The following is a 16414-nucleotide window of genomic DNA, read 5'->3' on the forward strand; positions in this document are numbered from 1 at the left end:
ATGTCAAAACCTGGAGATACATCGCTTAGCAAAGCTCAAGTTATCTAACTCAAATGATAACGACGATGAATCTTTTGCATTGCCTGCAGTCAACTGTAGAAATTAGATGATGGTCATCTCCAATGATAAAAAAGGCACAAGGAATACGCTACTTCTAGCTAGAAATTAATCTGCTGACTGAACAATCCTCATTAACATTTACACTCACTAAAATCTTAGCTATGATTAACGTTCTTTACTCTATTTTAATCTCGATCTTACCTAAAAACCTCGAAATGACGTTAAATAATGTCAAGTCATGGAAAAAAATCACTTAATATCTTCGTATTTAGTTTGTTTGGACCAGGAAAAGGTTCGCCCTACCACACAAAAAGATCCCCAAAAAAAGTACAGAGTCACAAACCAAATCCCCCTCCCTCCCGCGGCCTCCCACCGCCACCATCCCAACAGAAGAAAATCGGTCCTTGTCAGTCCCTGGAAGAAGAAGAAGAAGAATGCCGAAGAGATAGCTACACAAAAACTCTCTTCTCAGACGTTCTCCCAGCTGTGGAAGCAGAAATTAATGTGATGTAGTAGTTTCTTGTTATTATTTTTTCATAATTGAGATGGATAGTGGTGGTCTGTCTCCTCATCATAACATTTTCTTGCCATTCTCTTACAGTTTCTGCTGCTACCATTTCTTTTTTTAATTTGTTATTGTAGCCAAAACTAGGCAATACTAACATAATCCAAATTCATAAAGATAACATATATGTAAATTCAGTTTTGAAGATCATGAACTCCCTACAATTTCTTCACAACTTGATCACAGTAAACTGAAAACACTTCGCGTAATTATCAAGAGACATATCAAACCAAGTAGCAGCTTTATTTTTGGGAATCCTCCGTTCCAATTCTTGAGCTACAAGATTGTATAATTGCAAGTGAAAACAAGATTCATCGTCCATCTCCCCTGGTATAATTTCTCCATCCTAAATTTGATGCAGGTGGCTCTAATCAGCCAGTTATGGATCTGCCATAACTAGACTACGTGGATAGCTTTGCAAGAATGTTTATTGTCAAGGCTGAGTCGTGCAGGGTGATTGGCATGATGAAAAGGCCTATTGACTTTTTATCCCCCATCGTAGCAAGTAATCCTTTCTACTCCATCAGGTAACTCACCTCAGAATCGTTGTACGGATGGGTTGTTTTTGTCTCCAGGAAAACAGTATCACCCATGTTGAACATTAGAATAGTCGATCTCCAACACTGAGCTTGAAAAGCTTTTACGATACCACACTCCATTCACAACTACACAAGTCTAGCGAGCGAGAGTGCTGACGTATCATATTCACCAATACTAGGGTTAACATCCTCAACATCTGTCCACACACCTGTACTCGGTGTATGCAATTGTACTGATTAACTGTACAGCTTGCAACAATTTGATTTGATTTCAAACCATAGGCAATATGAAAACAACTATCACTGCATATAGGAATTTTAGGAGAGGGCAAGTGCCGATGGATTTTAACAAAAAGTAGCAGGTATACCGATGGTAAGACCTGGTGATAGGGATGCTAGTGGTTCTGTCCGTTACGGATCTGCTACAGCTGGGTTACGTAGATAGTTTTGCAGACATATTTATGAATTGATAACACAAGGTTAAGTTCAAGATAACGCCTGAATTATACACAGTGATCGGCCTAACAAGAAGATCCACGAATTTCAAAAATTAATATATCATAGAGATTGAAATATTTAAATTAAGTTATTTGAACTTCTATACATGAATAATATATACAATGTGCAAAAGTTATCGCTTGAAGTAAAAACATTGAGTTTGTTAATTGATAGGGAAGCCCCTGAGGAATGATTTTAAGAAAGAAAGAAAGGCGGCAAGCAAAAGGGATGCTCAAAGTTTCAACCGAGAGTTGTCCAACAAGATGCTGTCGTTCTTGAGTGTCTTTGACAGCATAAAAGTCAAAGTCACTGGATGTTTAGACTTTTTGAAACACGGAGTCTGACTTAAATAACTGAAAAGGACAGGGAGAAGGCAGAAGAAATGGTAGTCCGATGTCTGAGTTCTCTGCATTGCAGTGTTAAGAAGTCAGCTATGTAAGAAACAGAAGACGGTGATCAGTCTCGAAAGTGGAATCTAGAAAAAGAAAACCAGCGGCATCTAAAACCAAAAATATCGGCTACATCGAGCAAGCTATGGCCAAAACTTTCATTTTCAGCTTGCAAAGATTAGAGAGAGCGAGAGTTTAAGCATAGCAAGAGCCAACTCAGCTAAAAGGTTTCATTTTCCTTGTCTGCTCGTTTGTTTATAGGGTTACATAGACATAGAATACAGCATTACTCAGTTCCAAGCATATGGAACCAGAACCGTGGCAATTACATCTAGAAGAGTAAAGGGGCCCGAAAGAGAGAGCTCTGAAAGAAAGTGATAATGAGGAAAGACTCGGCTAATATCATTTCATTTAAATGCTTACACATCCATCAAAATTACACAAGCCATACAGGACTAGAGGTACCCACAAAATGCTTCGCAAGCAGCTCCGCGAGCATGCTTTCAAACTTCTTTATTTGAGGTTTTACACATACTTACCGCGAACAGTGGAAAGGGAAAAAAAAAAACAAAAATAAAGGCTCAGGGATCTGAAAACCAGAGAAGTTGCATGCATGAACATCATCTTTGCAAATATCTCGACTACGCTTTGAGGTGTATCATTTTTAGCATCCAGTCCCTGCAGCATACACCCATCATTATTTGTTGAGTTCTCCCATTCTGACTTCATATCTACATGACTAATCATGGTCAAAATGTGATAGGTCAGTTTCTGGTAGACAACTTCCAAATTTGCAGTTGCATAATAGTTTCATATTTCTTTGCTGAGTAACTTGGCGCCTTCATCACTTAACTTCCATCCTCTGTATGTAAACTTGTTAAAAGGAATATATGCTAGAAAAATATATAATCTTCAACCACATTTTCTGTAGATGGGTTGAATTGAAGCTCGGGTTTCATACTAACAAAGCAAAATCCCAGAGATGTGAGAGATGTCCGAGAACAGAATGAAGACCACCACCCCATTGCACTACGTCCATTTTGAAAGGAAGACCTGACTGCGCATAGTAGCAGCAGCTGGAAAAATATGCCCCCTGAAAAACTGTCACCTTGACTTAGGTTGTCGAAGCACTTCTTTTAACTTTCCCTCAGGATAAACCTGGGAGATCTTCTCCGGCAACTTAAGATTAATATAAGATGGCCATTGCACTAAACATACCAGCATAAACAAACTCTAACCATTACTACCTATTCTCTAATTCTAAGGGCAAGAAGCCTCTTTTAAAATCAACCCCACTCCCCGCCAAATGTGCCCTCTGGGGTGCCTGAATCCCAACCAAATGTGCCCTCTGTGGTGCCTGAATCCCAACCAAATGTGCCCTCTGTGGAGCCTGAATCCCCACCAAATGTGCCCTCTGTGGAGCCTGAATCCCCAAATGTGCCCTCTGTGGAGCCTGAATCCCAACCAAATGTGCCCTCCGTGGAGCCAAATGTGCCCTCTGTGGAGCCTGAATCACTGTTGGCCTTTTCTGCTATTGTTATGCTAAGTGGTCTCCATCCTGATTGATGAGGTACGATCCATTTCTTATAGCCAATTACCATGTTCAAGATCTGAAGTACATCACCCAGAGTATGTTCTTTCAAGCACTTACTCTTTAAAATAGTGCCTGCTTCATACCTGTACAATATACAACAGCATTTTCACAGTTAGAATTGAAACTCGGGAAATCAAACAGAGTTGAAGAAAATGGTGAGCTTAACCTGCACTCAGAAGCCAAGATTGCAGATCGTCCAGCAGAGGATCTCAGAAATTGATTAATTTCATTCCATTTTGCTTTTGGGATTTGTTTAGCTTTAGCACCAAAAGGGTTGACACATTTCCACAGTTTCTCATTTTTACCAACATACAACTGCATAGCACCTAAACTCCGAGTTGCTACCATCTGATGCCTAATGGCACTCTCAAGGGCCTTCTTAATGTCAGTATTACGGTGCTTCAGATCTCCATAGCGGATGCAGTCAGCTATATTTGTTTCAGTTGGCATTATCCTTTCACTTTTAAGGGTGTTCAAGGCAAGCAAGACCACTCCTATAAGGCCTTGAACATATTCAGAAGGTTTTGGGCAACCTTGACTCCCCCAATTATCACTCCCTGGAGCAACACTGGCTCCCATTGCATATGAGGATGATGGCGGATATTCTGGACCACCAGGGTACCTATGGCTTGGCTTCTCGTCCCGGTAAACTGATGGAGAGTTATGTGCCATGTTTCCATTTTGTGAGTTACTTAAGCTTACAGATCTGGGAAGTTTCTTCTTGGGATCATGTTTTAGCTCTGGATTTCGTCGTTGAGGGTTAAAGTTGACGGGGTGTCCGGGAATGTTCAGAATACCAATATCAGGTGCACTTGTATATGGTGCAGAGGTAAAGCTAGTTCCATTGGGTCTCGCAGGCGTTGGAGGAGGAGCGCGAGGATGAAGATTAGGATAGGGAGGATACAAACCACCTGCTGCAAATTCAGGTCGCATACCAGGATTGTTTGGCCATAATTGCTGTGTATAATGATTTTGGTAGTTGCCATTGATGTGGGTGGTGTCACTCCAAGTAAAATTATTATTTCCAGGAACAAAATCCAGGCCAGGTCCACTTGGGGGAACTTTTGGGAAAGAAGGACCAGGTTGGTGAGAGTTTGAGTTGTGATGATCTTCTTGGGTCCAAAGAGGCGAGCTTGTTGTTTTGGATGTATTTGTTTGACTCGGGTTTCTTTGAATGTTTTTCCCTTTCTGTTTATTGTCATGACCCCTTGCTGTGTAAGGAGACTTCTGATTTGCCACGTAAGGCTTCTCAGAATAGGAATCCACTGGTTCCTTTATTTGGGCGGCATCAGGCACTGGAATCTGTTTCGTGTCTGAAGTGGACATATAGTTATTACTAACGAGTGTTTGTAACTCACCTTCAGTAAGCGGCGGTCCTCCAGCCAAAAGACTAGTCCAAAGCCATACACTCTTCGCGGCCGCAAGAAGGGATGCGGATGCCTTCTGTGGTTGTGCTAAAAGAATATTATATCTCCTCATTCGCAACTGATGAAGAGCATTTGAGAAGTCTCGATCACCAGAAATCAACAAATAATTACCAGGCGCGGGATTGTCCACTGCCCAGAACAACATATCAACAAGTATCTTCTTATCACTTGCATCTTTCACACCTGTTCATTCATATTAAAGTTATGAACTACAATAAAAACAATATCCAAGCATCCACTTTCCTACACAATATAACAAACAACCAACACAAAAAATTCAATATTCAAAAACCATTACAGACCAGAACATCCTACTGATGTTGTAGCAAATTCATAGATAGTCAACCTGCACTTCTCCTATTTTAATAACAAAAATTGAGATCTGATAAAAGAAATCGTCAATAATTCAAAAGATTGCTGATTCCTCTTTGTTTCTTTATAATTTTCTACAACATTGCAAATCTTAGCAAATCCTTTAAACTTCAGACAATTCAGTCTCTTACACAAATTACATAACCCCATCACAGAATCAATCAAAACGACACCAAGAGAACCAAAATAGTGACCAAGATCCCATTTTCTCGACTAATAAAAAAACACTAAGAACCAAAACCCCAAGAAGCATAAACATCAAAAGTACAAGTAAAATCAAGATACCTGCAGGGACATGATTGAGAGCAATCCCAGTACTAGAAAGAGCCTGTTGAACAGCAGAATCGATTCGATGGGTGTCACCATAAGCAGAAATAGAGACTGGACCACAATAATTCATGTTGACAAGGGCTGAACTTATGTTTTGTGCTATGGCATGGGGGTCACAGCCCATGGGAACATGACAATTCTCAATGTCCCACCAAACTGAAGTCTTGGCAGTCATATACTGTGCCTCTGCTCCTCCTCCTCCTCCTCCTCCTCCTCTTCCTCCTCCTCTTCCTCCTCCTCCTCCTCCTCTGCCTCCGCCCATTGAAGACAAAGATCCCCGATAATCACGGTGGCTTTGGTGGCGGAGATTTAGAGGGTTGTGATGTTGTTCTGGTATCTACTAAAGTCGTGCATTGCTTTAGTGTTTTGTGGTGTGCTAGGTGACTTTAAGCTAAGTAGTGGATTCGAGGAGGAAAGGTTAAATTACGCTTGTATCCTTTCACTGGTAGCTGACAATCAGGAAATTACAGGGGTAGTTGCGAAGTTAGGAAATAAAGAATTATTTACCTTTAAAATTCCACAATATTTTAAAAAAGTTTATTCCATCTTCTATATTTCTCAAAAAAGTCCGTATTTAAAAGAAATTATTTCATTAAATACATTAGATTAATATGAACCTATCAAGATATACATTAGGTTAAAGGCTTTAAGTCTATTTAACATTGTGACGTGGAGTTTTTTTTTATTTAAAAATATATTAAAATTAATTTTTTAATTTTTTTTCTATTAGAACATCAAAAATATTAATTTAATAATTTTAAAAATAAATAAAATAAAAACAACTCAACTCCCACAGGAACACTTGTGAGTGTTGTGCTCGTGGTATTTGTTAGATTATCATGCGTGGATGGATGACCCATGATGACTTTCTGTCTAAGAAACCACTGAATCATGTTTTGACATGTATGAGTTACCAATCATCATGTGCCATGTCGACACAAGAGAAGAAGAAGTCTTGAGCAATGTTAGGCGTTGACGGGGAATAAGAAGGGTAGAAGGTCCTCCTTTCCATTCTTACTTGTTCCATTTTGATTGGCTAATATCCTACATTGCAATTTACTTAATTATCCCTGTAGCTTATTAACTAAGAAGGGGAAAGAATCTGAACGTTGGCAAATGGAGGGGTAAGGTTTGGGAAAGAAATTGTTAGTCTTAACCGCGAAGGAAAACTTGCGTCTCCTTCTCAGGAAGCAAAAGGGAAATAAAAAAAATAAAAACAAAAACCAAAAAGGGACGGAACTTGACTTTGTTTTAGTCCTTCGGAGGCTGCTCAACGTGCAAAGCCAAGGCCACGACACTTTATTTTATTAAATTAAAAATAAAACAAAAGAGCTAGGCTTCTTTACTATACAGTGCGATGTTTATGAAAAATCAAAGTTTTTTTATGATATTTATGATCTTTTATTAAAAAAAACTAGGTATATTAGATCTTGATTCTTTTTGCTTTTCACTTTTTTTATCAAGTTGTTTTATTTTTTATATTTTAAAATAAAGTTTTTAAAATAAATAACTATGATAATACTTTAAAAATCACCTAATTATGTCATACTGTGTAAATAAGATTATAACTTCTTATAATAATATTAGCAATTATTTAAAAATAATTATATATGAATCTAATATAAAAAATCTGTATATAAATATTCAATAAGAATAAAATATGTATTTTTTGTTCTGGTATTATAAATTTTCTATATATTCTTTTAATTAACTATTTTTTATTTCTTCATACAAAATTAGACCAAAATACCCTTGCCATTATATATATATAAAAAACCATTCGATTCCACGAAACAAAGCAAACAAGATAGAAAAGGTGACTTTGCACTATACTATTGTCCCAATCACCGACCGCCCTTTGTTCGTGACAAATGACCCTTTAAAAAAAAAAAAAGTAAAACTATTAGCAAAACATTGTGACCTAAAATATGTTGAAATGTTGATTAAAACAGTAAAATAATGTTTTTGCTTTTTTCAAGGAAAAAAAAAAACTAACAAACCATTAAACTTGCACGAAGGGACGTTTTCATTTTTTCCTTTTTCTAAAAAAGTAAAGTGAAACAATTGCCTTTAAAATCAAGAAAATCTAAGATTGGCACTAATTAGCTGCTGTAGAGGCATGCCAGTGAGGTATACCGTACATGTGATAATTAAGATCTGATTATAATTAACTACTAGTAATTATTAATTAATGGGTTATTTTCTAATTAGTCCTGTTTTTGTTTTTCTTTGATCCTCTGTAGGCTTTGATGGGTGCTCGGAAAGATGCACTGCAACACATGCACTCCGAGGATGTTAATTGACGACGTGCAAAATGCCGACAATATCATAGAATATATCAAGTGTTGTAAGTAGGCAAGCAAGCAGTCCATGATAAATGAAAAATATTTATCCATCTCCGAAACCTCTATCCCTCTCAGCTCTCCGACGATATATATAGAAAGAATTACTAAGGACCGCCTGAGTTCTAATCTGTTCGTTGATCAGGGCGGCCGGCGCTCTGTAGTTTTAATTTGGGATCGTTGATTAGGGACTGAATGGAGGGCATGGCAAAGATCGATATCTGCGTATCGATCAAAGCATGGTGGTGATTAAGATCTTAATTAAACGTCTTGGATTAAAGAGTTCAGCACGTGAATATTTGAACGGCAACGAGCTCAGGAAACCCCGGAGAAATCACCAGAGAATTAATTAAATTAATTAAATACAAGTAATTAATTAGATATTTAATTAATTATCAAATAAGTAAATAAAAATTGACTCTGACATTGACCCGACAGTTGTCGCGGCCACGATAGCTAGGAAATGCATGTTTTATACTGTGGTAACTTTTATTTTTAAAAAGTTTTTTTTACTTAAATAATTTCAATGTGATATAAAAAATATAAAAATATATTTTAAAAAATATTATTTAATATATTTATAATTAAAAAACATTATATATCACATTATCATATAAATACTAAATTGTTTATATTCTAAGCATTTTGTGATATTGATCACTACTAAGAAATGGGTCTATTAACATCAGATATTAGTGATAGAATAATTCAATTGCTAATTTAGCTACAAGTTTGCAATGGGTATATATATAATTTTAATGTTAGCAACAGACTTAGCAATGGAAAATTTATTGCTGAAAAACAATAAATTAATTTTATTAAAAATAAAAAAATATGTTGCTTCATAATTTTATTAAGATTATCAGCTTAGTGCTCTATTCAAATTATTTACTTAATATATTTTTATATAGTAAAAACAATATACCTTTCCTGAGAAAGAATGCTCATAATAATCAGGAAGGTAAAGCCAGGAATCGACAAGAGCTTGCAAGAAAGCCATGTCAAATAAAAACTAAAAACACTAAGAATATTGTAGATTGCCTTGATAAAAAATCTTGTTTAAATAAACAATGATGACTGGGATTAAATGATTAGTAATGTTTGGTTCACTTTTGAATTTCAAGGGAGATTGTAATTTGTAAGAAGGAATTGGTTAACTAAAATGGATGGCAAGATAAACACTTATATTAGAGGAATAGTGTCATTTGCATTGTATCGAGTTAGTAAGGATTCTTATTTTTTTTTTGGTTTGAGATAATGAATTAAGAGGTTTTATATTTATCTTTTATAATATTTTTAATATTGAAAGCAAGAAAAGGTGGTGGAAAAGAACCTCCATAAAATGATGTCTTTTCAGCATTACATTAAAGTGTTAAGTAGATGGTATCTTTGCCAACAATAAGTCTCAAAAAGTATTTGTATATATTTTTATTTATTTATTTATATAAATAAAATATTATTTAACATCCAAATGAATTTATTATTGCATGTAATTTTTTTGTGAGAAAATTATAAAAAATAGATGATTTCAAAGTATGAAACTAATTGGAAAAATTATTCTTCATTAGATAGAGTATTTTGGTGTCTTACTTGGTGAAGAGTTATAAAGGATAGGTTATATGATGCATCTTATATGCCAAAGTCTATAATTAATACGAGTTCTTCACATTCTTAATTACTTAGTGGAGTCATCATATCCTAGTTCATTTTATCAGGTATTGTAAGAGTAGATAAAAAAATGATTTTATTTTTGAAATGAAATAGCTAATGAATTTCATGAAAAAATATGTTATGAACAATATTGGATACCATGGTGGGACATAAAAAAATGAGCCTGATAAATATGGTCCCACCATTGCCACCACATGTGGCTCCACATATAATGACATTTATGGGTCTCACATTTTCACTGAATATTAACCTAGTTCTCGACAACCATATCTCGATTCGTTTTATATTAATTTACAGTATCATAGTTTGTCTTTATAACAAGCATTGTAATTGTATTTTTATTTTATTTTATTCTGATTTATTTTCATTAATGTAAGTTTAACTAAATTTTAAATTATATTACAAATGTTTATCTATATTCCATTTATTATCATTGTTTAATAAAGCAAATTTAAATTTTAATGTATGTTGTTTATATATATATTGTACAACTTTTAAAATATCCATAAATAATTAATTACAAAGTCATCTGGGTAAAAAAGAAGGAAGATATAGATTAATTAACAGAATCATATAATCGGCAAGGATTTTACTTTGCTAATTATAAATAATTCGTAAATCAACAATCCACACGTGTGGCATGTAATCATAATATTTTGAGTTCACAGGCTGACTGCGTCATCATGCATCTCATGACTAAAGAAGGCAGAAACGGTGAATTATCTCATGGAGGTGGAAAGGGACTTGGGGGTCAATTCATCGGTGGCCCGATGTGGAGTGTTGATTCAAAGCAATGTTTTCCTTCGTTAGGGCCACCTCATCGGGAGGAGGTGTTGCCCTTAGCCAGCTAGGTTCGATCGCTTTCTGGAGCTTTTTTTAATGCATATATATATAGAATTGGATTAAAAAGTCCCCTAAATAAAACTATAAAAGAATATATAAAATTGATCTAAAAAATTGTTATATACGTACGGAATAAAAGATTCCTAGTTTTAGGAGAGGATCATGCTACAAAATACATGTCTGTCTAAGAAATGCATGCATGGACGCTACAATAATTCCCCAAAGCAAAACCTCTTACCTCTCAATTTTTTTTTTTAAAAAAAAAAAACGTGATAGAATAATAAAAGTACTAAATAATAAAAACTATGAAGTGCTGACAGAGAGCACGTGAACATCATCCATAAGTGTCCCCCGAAGCGACAAAATAACAACAGTCAGCCAACTCCTCCGCAGGTGTGCTTGGACTGCCGTCGAATCACATCTCTAAAGAATCTTCATGTTTCGTAGATTTAAAAATTAAATTTTAAAAACTAAAACAAATATTATTTTAATATGTTTTTAAATAAAAATACTAAAAAAGAAGAAGAAGTTGTTTTACCATTAACAAAATCAAGTTTTAAGATGTAATTATACATAGAAAACCCAAAAACTATTTGAGAATAAAATGCCAGAAACTATGGAATAAAAACGACATGATAGATACAGAAACCTGCATTTTTCCCACGCCAAACATATAAAATTACATAACAGTAAGCGCAAAAGAAGATTCTGCACCTTCTTTATGCTAATAAGATAAAACCGTAAATACCCCCCAACATCCTCTCCTTTATCCCCAAGACAAAAGAAACACAGGAGCCATTGCACACTAATAGTTGTATGGTGCTGCCATACGATGTAGCAAACCATCAAAAGCTTAAGCTTTGCCAAAACATTTTCCATGTCATTTCCCTTTTACTTTCGCACTTTTGCTTTCGCAGCAGGTGGTTTCTTCTTACCTTTGTCCTGTTTTGTTACGCTAACATGTCTTTTTGATCTTGGAACAACTGGTTTTCTAATTGAAACACCTTTTCTTGCACTGGCCACGTTCTTCTTTTCACCCTCTGGTTTCTTACCGGGGCCATGTTTTACCTCTGCTCCTCTTCCTCCACAAGACCCTTTTGAGTTTCCACCCTCTGGTTTCTTCGTGTTTTTACTTAGTTCTGGTCTTTTTCCTGCACAAAACCCTTTTGATTTCTTCTTGGGATCATGCTCTAGCCCTGCATTTCGTCGACGAGGGCTAGAGCTGAAAGGATGTCTAAAATTGTTCAAAATACAAAAAGCAGGCACTACTCTTGTAGATGGTGCAGAAGTATAGCTAATTCCGTTGGCTCTGGCAGGCATTGGAGGAGGAGCACTGGGGTAAAAAGGCGTGTTTGTTGTTTTTGATGCATTTGTTTGACTCGGGTTTCTTTGGATTGTATTCGCTCTCCCTCTAGTACCCCATGATGTGGAAGGAGACTTCTGATTTGCCACATACGGTTTCCCAGAATAGGAATCTACAGGCTCCTTCATTTGAGCGGCACCAGACCCTGGAATCTGTGCCGTGCCTGGACTGGACGTGTAGTTTTTGCTACGGAGTTGTTGTAATTCAAATTCAGGGAGTGGCCGTCCTCCAGCCAAGAGACTCGTCCAAAGCCATACATTCTTTGCAGCCGCAACAAGGGCTGCGGACGCTGTCTTGGGCTGTGCGAGGAGAATATTGTATTTCCTCATTCTCAGCTGGTGAAGAGCGTTGGAGAAGTCTCGATCACCAGAAATCAACAAGTAATTTGCTGGCGCAGGATTGTCCACCGCCCAGAACAACATATCAACAAGAATCTTCTTGTCACTTGCATCCTTAACACCTGTTCATCATGAACATATAAAATCATGAACATCAACTCTCCTACAGGATAACACAAACAGCACAAAAAGACTTCAATATTCAAAAACCATTACAGACCAGAGCATATCCTGCTGATGTTGCAACAACTGCCCTTCTCCTATTTCAATAACAAAACTTGAGATCTAATAAAAGAAATGATCCATGATTCGAAAGATTGCTAGCTCCTCTTTGTTTCTTTATAATTCTCTACAACATTGCAAATCTTAACAAACCCTTTCTATTTCAGTCTCTTGCACAAGTTGCATAACCCCGTCACAAAATCAATCAAAACAACACCAAGAAAAGCCAAATTAAATTGTGAACAGGATCCGATCTTTCTTGGCTAATAAAAAAAACACCAAAAACCACACAACCCTATGAAGCAAAAACTTCAAAAGGACAAGTAAAATCATCATACCAGCAGGGACATGATTGAGACCAATCCCAGTGCTACAAAGAGCCTGTTGAGCAGCAGGATTGATACCATGAGTGTCACCATAAGCGGAAATAGTGACTGGACCACAATAATTCATCTTGACAAGAGCTGAGCTTATGTTTTGTGCTATGGCATGAGGGTCACAACCTCTCGGTACAGCGCAGTTCTCTATGTCCCACCAAACTGATGTCTTGGCACGCACATACTGTGCGTCTTCTCCTCCTCCTCCGTCCATTTCTGACGAAGATCTCCGATAATCACGGTGGTTTTGGTGGCGGAGATTTAGAGGGTGATGATGTGGTTTTGATATCTATGATGTGCTTTGCTTTGCTTTGCTTGGTTAGAGAGAGGGGGGAGCAAAGACGACGTCTTTATGCATTCCCCTGAGAAAAGAATCTGAATTGTTGGCAAATGAGAGGATAAAGAAATCGGTTGCCTAAAGTAAACAGCACAAAACCATGAAGTCTTAGAGGAGAAGGAAGGAGGAGTCTTGGACTTTTGTGCTATCTGACAAGACCATAAGACTGCTATCTTACATCTTCCTGTCGGTCAAAGATGTCTCGTCCATCAACCAACCTTGGTCATGCATGCATACTATTTTCCTAAATCGCTGGATTGATTTTCCAAGTTCACTTTCGTTGTCAAAGAGGTGGAGAATTATCTGTATAAATTCCTTTATGATTATTACAATATAAATTATATTTGAAAAAAAATATTTTTTTTTTTACTTAATTTTTTTTTGCATCATTTTAAAGTATTAATATTAAAAATAACTTTTAAAAAAATATATTATTTTAATATATTTCTAAATAATGTTTTTTTAAAAAAAAAACAACAGCGATACTCGCTTAAACCACGGAGTTGAAATCCCTCCAAAAACCTATTTCTTCACAATTAAGAATTTGCTACAGGAAAAGTGAAAAGCTCTGTGGCTAAAAGGGGGTCGGTCGAGTGTTTAGCCAGCACTCCATATAATTAAAGGAAGCAACAAGGGCGAATGAGAGCTTGGAATCCCTCATCGACCCTTGCTCTCTATTCCACTACAAAGTACAAACAGCTTCAGGCAAAGGATAGGAAATAGAAAGGGATAATAATTATGGATAGGAAGTGATGAGGTTACAAAAATACTGAAATATTATGGAATAAATTATTTTTAAAAATCCTTTTATATTATTCACAGTGTGTTTTACATTCTTCACTTCAAGATTGTACTAGTTTTCTTTTTAATAGATCTTCTCAAGAATGTTAATCTCTTCTTGAATAAATATCTACACAAAGTTTTCTGAGGTGTTGGTAGGGGATCCTCTGAAGATCAAGTCAGTACCAGATATTTTTATATAGCAAAAGACATTGATAAAAATATTAATAAGTTTTTATGAAAATAAAAAAGAGGAAGGGGGAGAGGATGTAGAATTAAGGAGGAAGAAGCAGAGAATGTGTTTTTGTCTCAGAGTATAAGATTTTGAACCCCTTTTATATATTCCACTCCTCTTTTATATTACTTGGCTTTACCTGTTTCATACAACGTAAGAGAGATAGAAATGTAATCTCATAATAGTAAAATAATATTATTTTACTTCTTGTATCATCACATCTAATTAATATAAACATAGGCTGCTTGTTCATATTTAATAGGATGTGATAGATATTGTAATTATTAACCCAAACCCAGAGTATGAGAGGCTCAGTGTGGAGTTACCTATCAGTCATGCAGTCTATCTGAGGAGTGTTGGGTTCAACTCACACACTTTTTCAGCAGGAGTTGGGTTTAGCTTGTGACTGTATTCAAGAATAATCAGGGATGAAGGAGCCATAACCCAACATAAAGGTAGATGTTGTTGCATCCCTAACCCAACAGGAGGCTAGACGCGGGCATGTCATGGCCAATCTAAGGTTGGATACCATACAAAACAAAGCCATATTTTGAGCTGTGAGTTCGTGCAATGTCTTTTTAAATGGGGTTGGTGTATAGAAACCATGACCCATCAGGAAGATAACGGAAATTAGGTAGAATTGTGTGTGGATTGAAAATGACTCTCCACTTGTTTTTTCTTAAGAATTATAAAAAGTTCATTTTCAATTGAGTGTGAACTGATAGCTTTGATTTGTCCGGTGGTGGAACTCTTGATGGCGAAGGCAAACTTGATTGGAGCTGAAATACCTGAGGCAAGCACAAAAATTGTTTGTCAACCTCAAGTTCTTGGGATTTAAAATGAGTAAAAAAATAGGAGTTTTACCTCAAGAAATACTTTCTCTCCTGGATTGAAATCATTAGATATTCGTTTTAATAATTTAAGATTTTCACAAATATTTATTTTAATCATCTTGCATTCTTTTGTCAAGAAAAAACCACACTCTTGATTTAAAAAAAAATGCATGTTTCTTAAGAAAATGTACATAGAAAAAAAAAAAAAAGTTCATTCCATCTTCTATATTTCTCAAAAAAGTCCGTATTTAAAAGAAATTATTTCATTCATTAGATTAATATGAACCTATCAAGATATACATTAGGTTAAAGGTTTTAAGTCTATTTAACATTGTGAAGTGGATTTTTTTTTTATTTAAAAATATATTAAAATAAATTTTTTAATTTTTTTTCTATTAGAACATCAAAAAATATTAATTTAATAATTTTAAAAATAAATAAAAATAAAAACAACTCAACTCCCACAGGAACACTTGTGAGTGTTGTGCTCGTGGTATTTGTTAGATTATCATGCATGGATGGATGACCCATGATGACTTTCTGTCTTAGAAACCAATGAATCATGTTTTGACATGTATGAGTTGCCAATCATCATATGCCATGTCGACACAAGAGAAGAAGAAGTCTTGAGCAACGTTAGGTGTTGACGGGGAATAAGAAGGGTAGAAGGTCCTCCTTTCCATTCTTACTTGTTCCATTTTGATTGGCTAATATCCTACATTGCAATTTACTTAATTATCCCTGTAGCTTATTAACTAAGAAGGGGAAAGAATCTGAACGTTGGCACATGGAGGGGTAAGGTTTGGGAAAGAAATTGTTAGTCTTAACAGCGAAGGAAAACTAGTTCTTCATAGAGCATCTCCAATGAAGGAGCTAAATGGATAGCTAATAATAAAAAATTAATATTTTAATTTTTCTTTACTTATTTATTATATTTCAAAGGAAAAGTTAAACAAAATACTAAAATATATTTTTTTTATATAAATACTATTCCTACATATTTTTTAAAAGAACCAAAACTAACTAAGTGGAGTCAACAAAAGAATAAATCAATTAAATCTAACCATGTGGAAAAAAAATAAAATCAAAATCATTAAAAAAAATAAAAGACTTATTTATTCCACTCTAATAGAATTGGCTTTTCAAATGGCTTTTTTCCATTGAAATATACATGGTAAAAAAAACTATATTAATTTATATTATTTAAAATGTTATTTTATTAATTTATCTGTATAAAATAGTATCTCATATCGGAGATGCTTTCAGGAGGTAAAACGGAAATAAATAAATAAATAAAAC

The 16414-nt window shown here is 35.4% G+C and overlaps 2 protein-coding genes across 2 annotated transcripts; both read right to left on the reverse strand.

The window, feature by feature from the left end:
* Positions 1-2429: 2429 nt before the first annotated feature.
* Positions 2430-6133, reverse strand: LOC118060880 (uncharacterized). Its single transcript, XM_035074179.2, has 3 exons — positions 5730-6133; positions 3812-5255; positions 2430-3728 (listed from the first exon to the last, which is right to left on the reverse strand). Exons 1-3 carry the CDS (start codon positions 6034-6036, stop codon positions 3338-3340), a joined length of 2142 nt encoding a protein of 713 aa, XP_034930070.1. The 5' UTR covers positions 6037-6133; the 3' UTR covers positions 2430-3337.
* Positions 6134-11268: 5135 nt separating this feature from the next.
* Positions 11269-13396, reverse strand: LOC118060882 (uncharacterized). Its single transcript, XM_035074185.2, has 2 exons — positions 12892-13396; positions 11269-12453 (listed from the first exon to the last, which is right to left on the reverse strand). The coding sequence occupies exons 1-2, from the start codon at positions 13142-13144 to the stop codon at positions 11522-11524; spliced, it is 1185 nt and encodes a 394-aa protein (XP_034930076.1). The 5' UTR covers positions 13145-13396; the 3' UTR covers positions 11269-11521.
* Between the last annotated feature and the right edge of the window lie 3018 nt (positions 13397-16414).

The sequence above is a fragment of the Populus alba genome, chromosome 13, assembly GCF_005239225.2.
Source record: "Populus alba chromosome 13, ASM523922v2, whole genome shotgun sequence".
Taxonomy (NCBI): Eukaryota; Viridiplantae; Streptophyta; class Magnoliopsida; order Malpighiales; family Salicaceae; genus Populus; species Populus alba.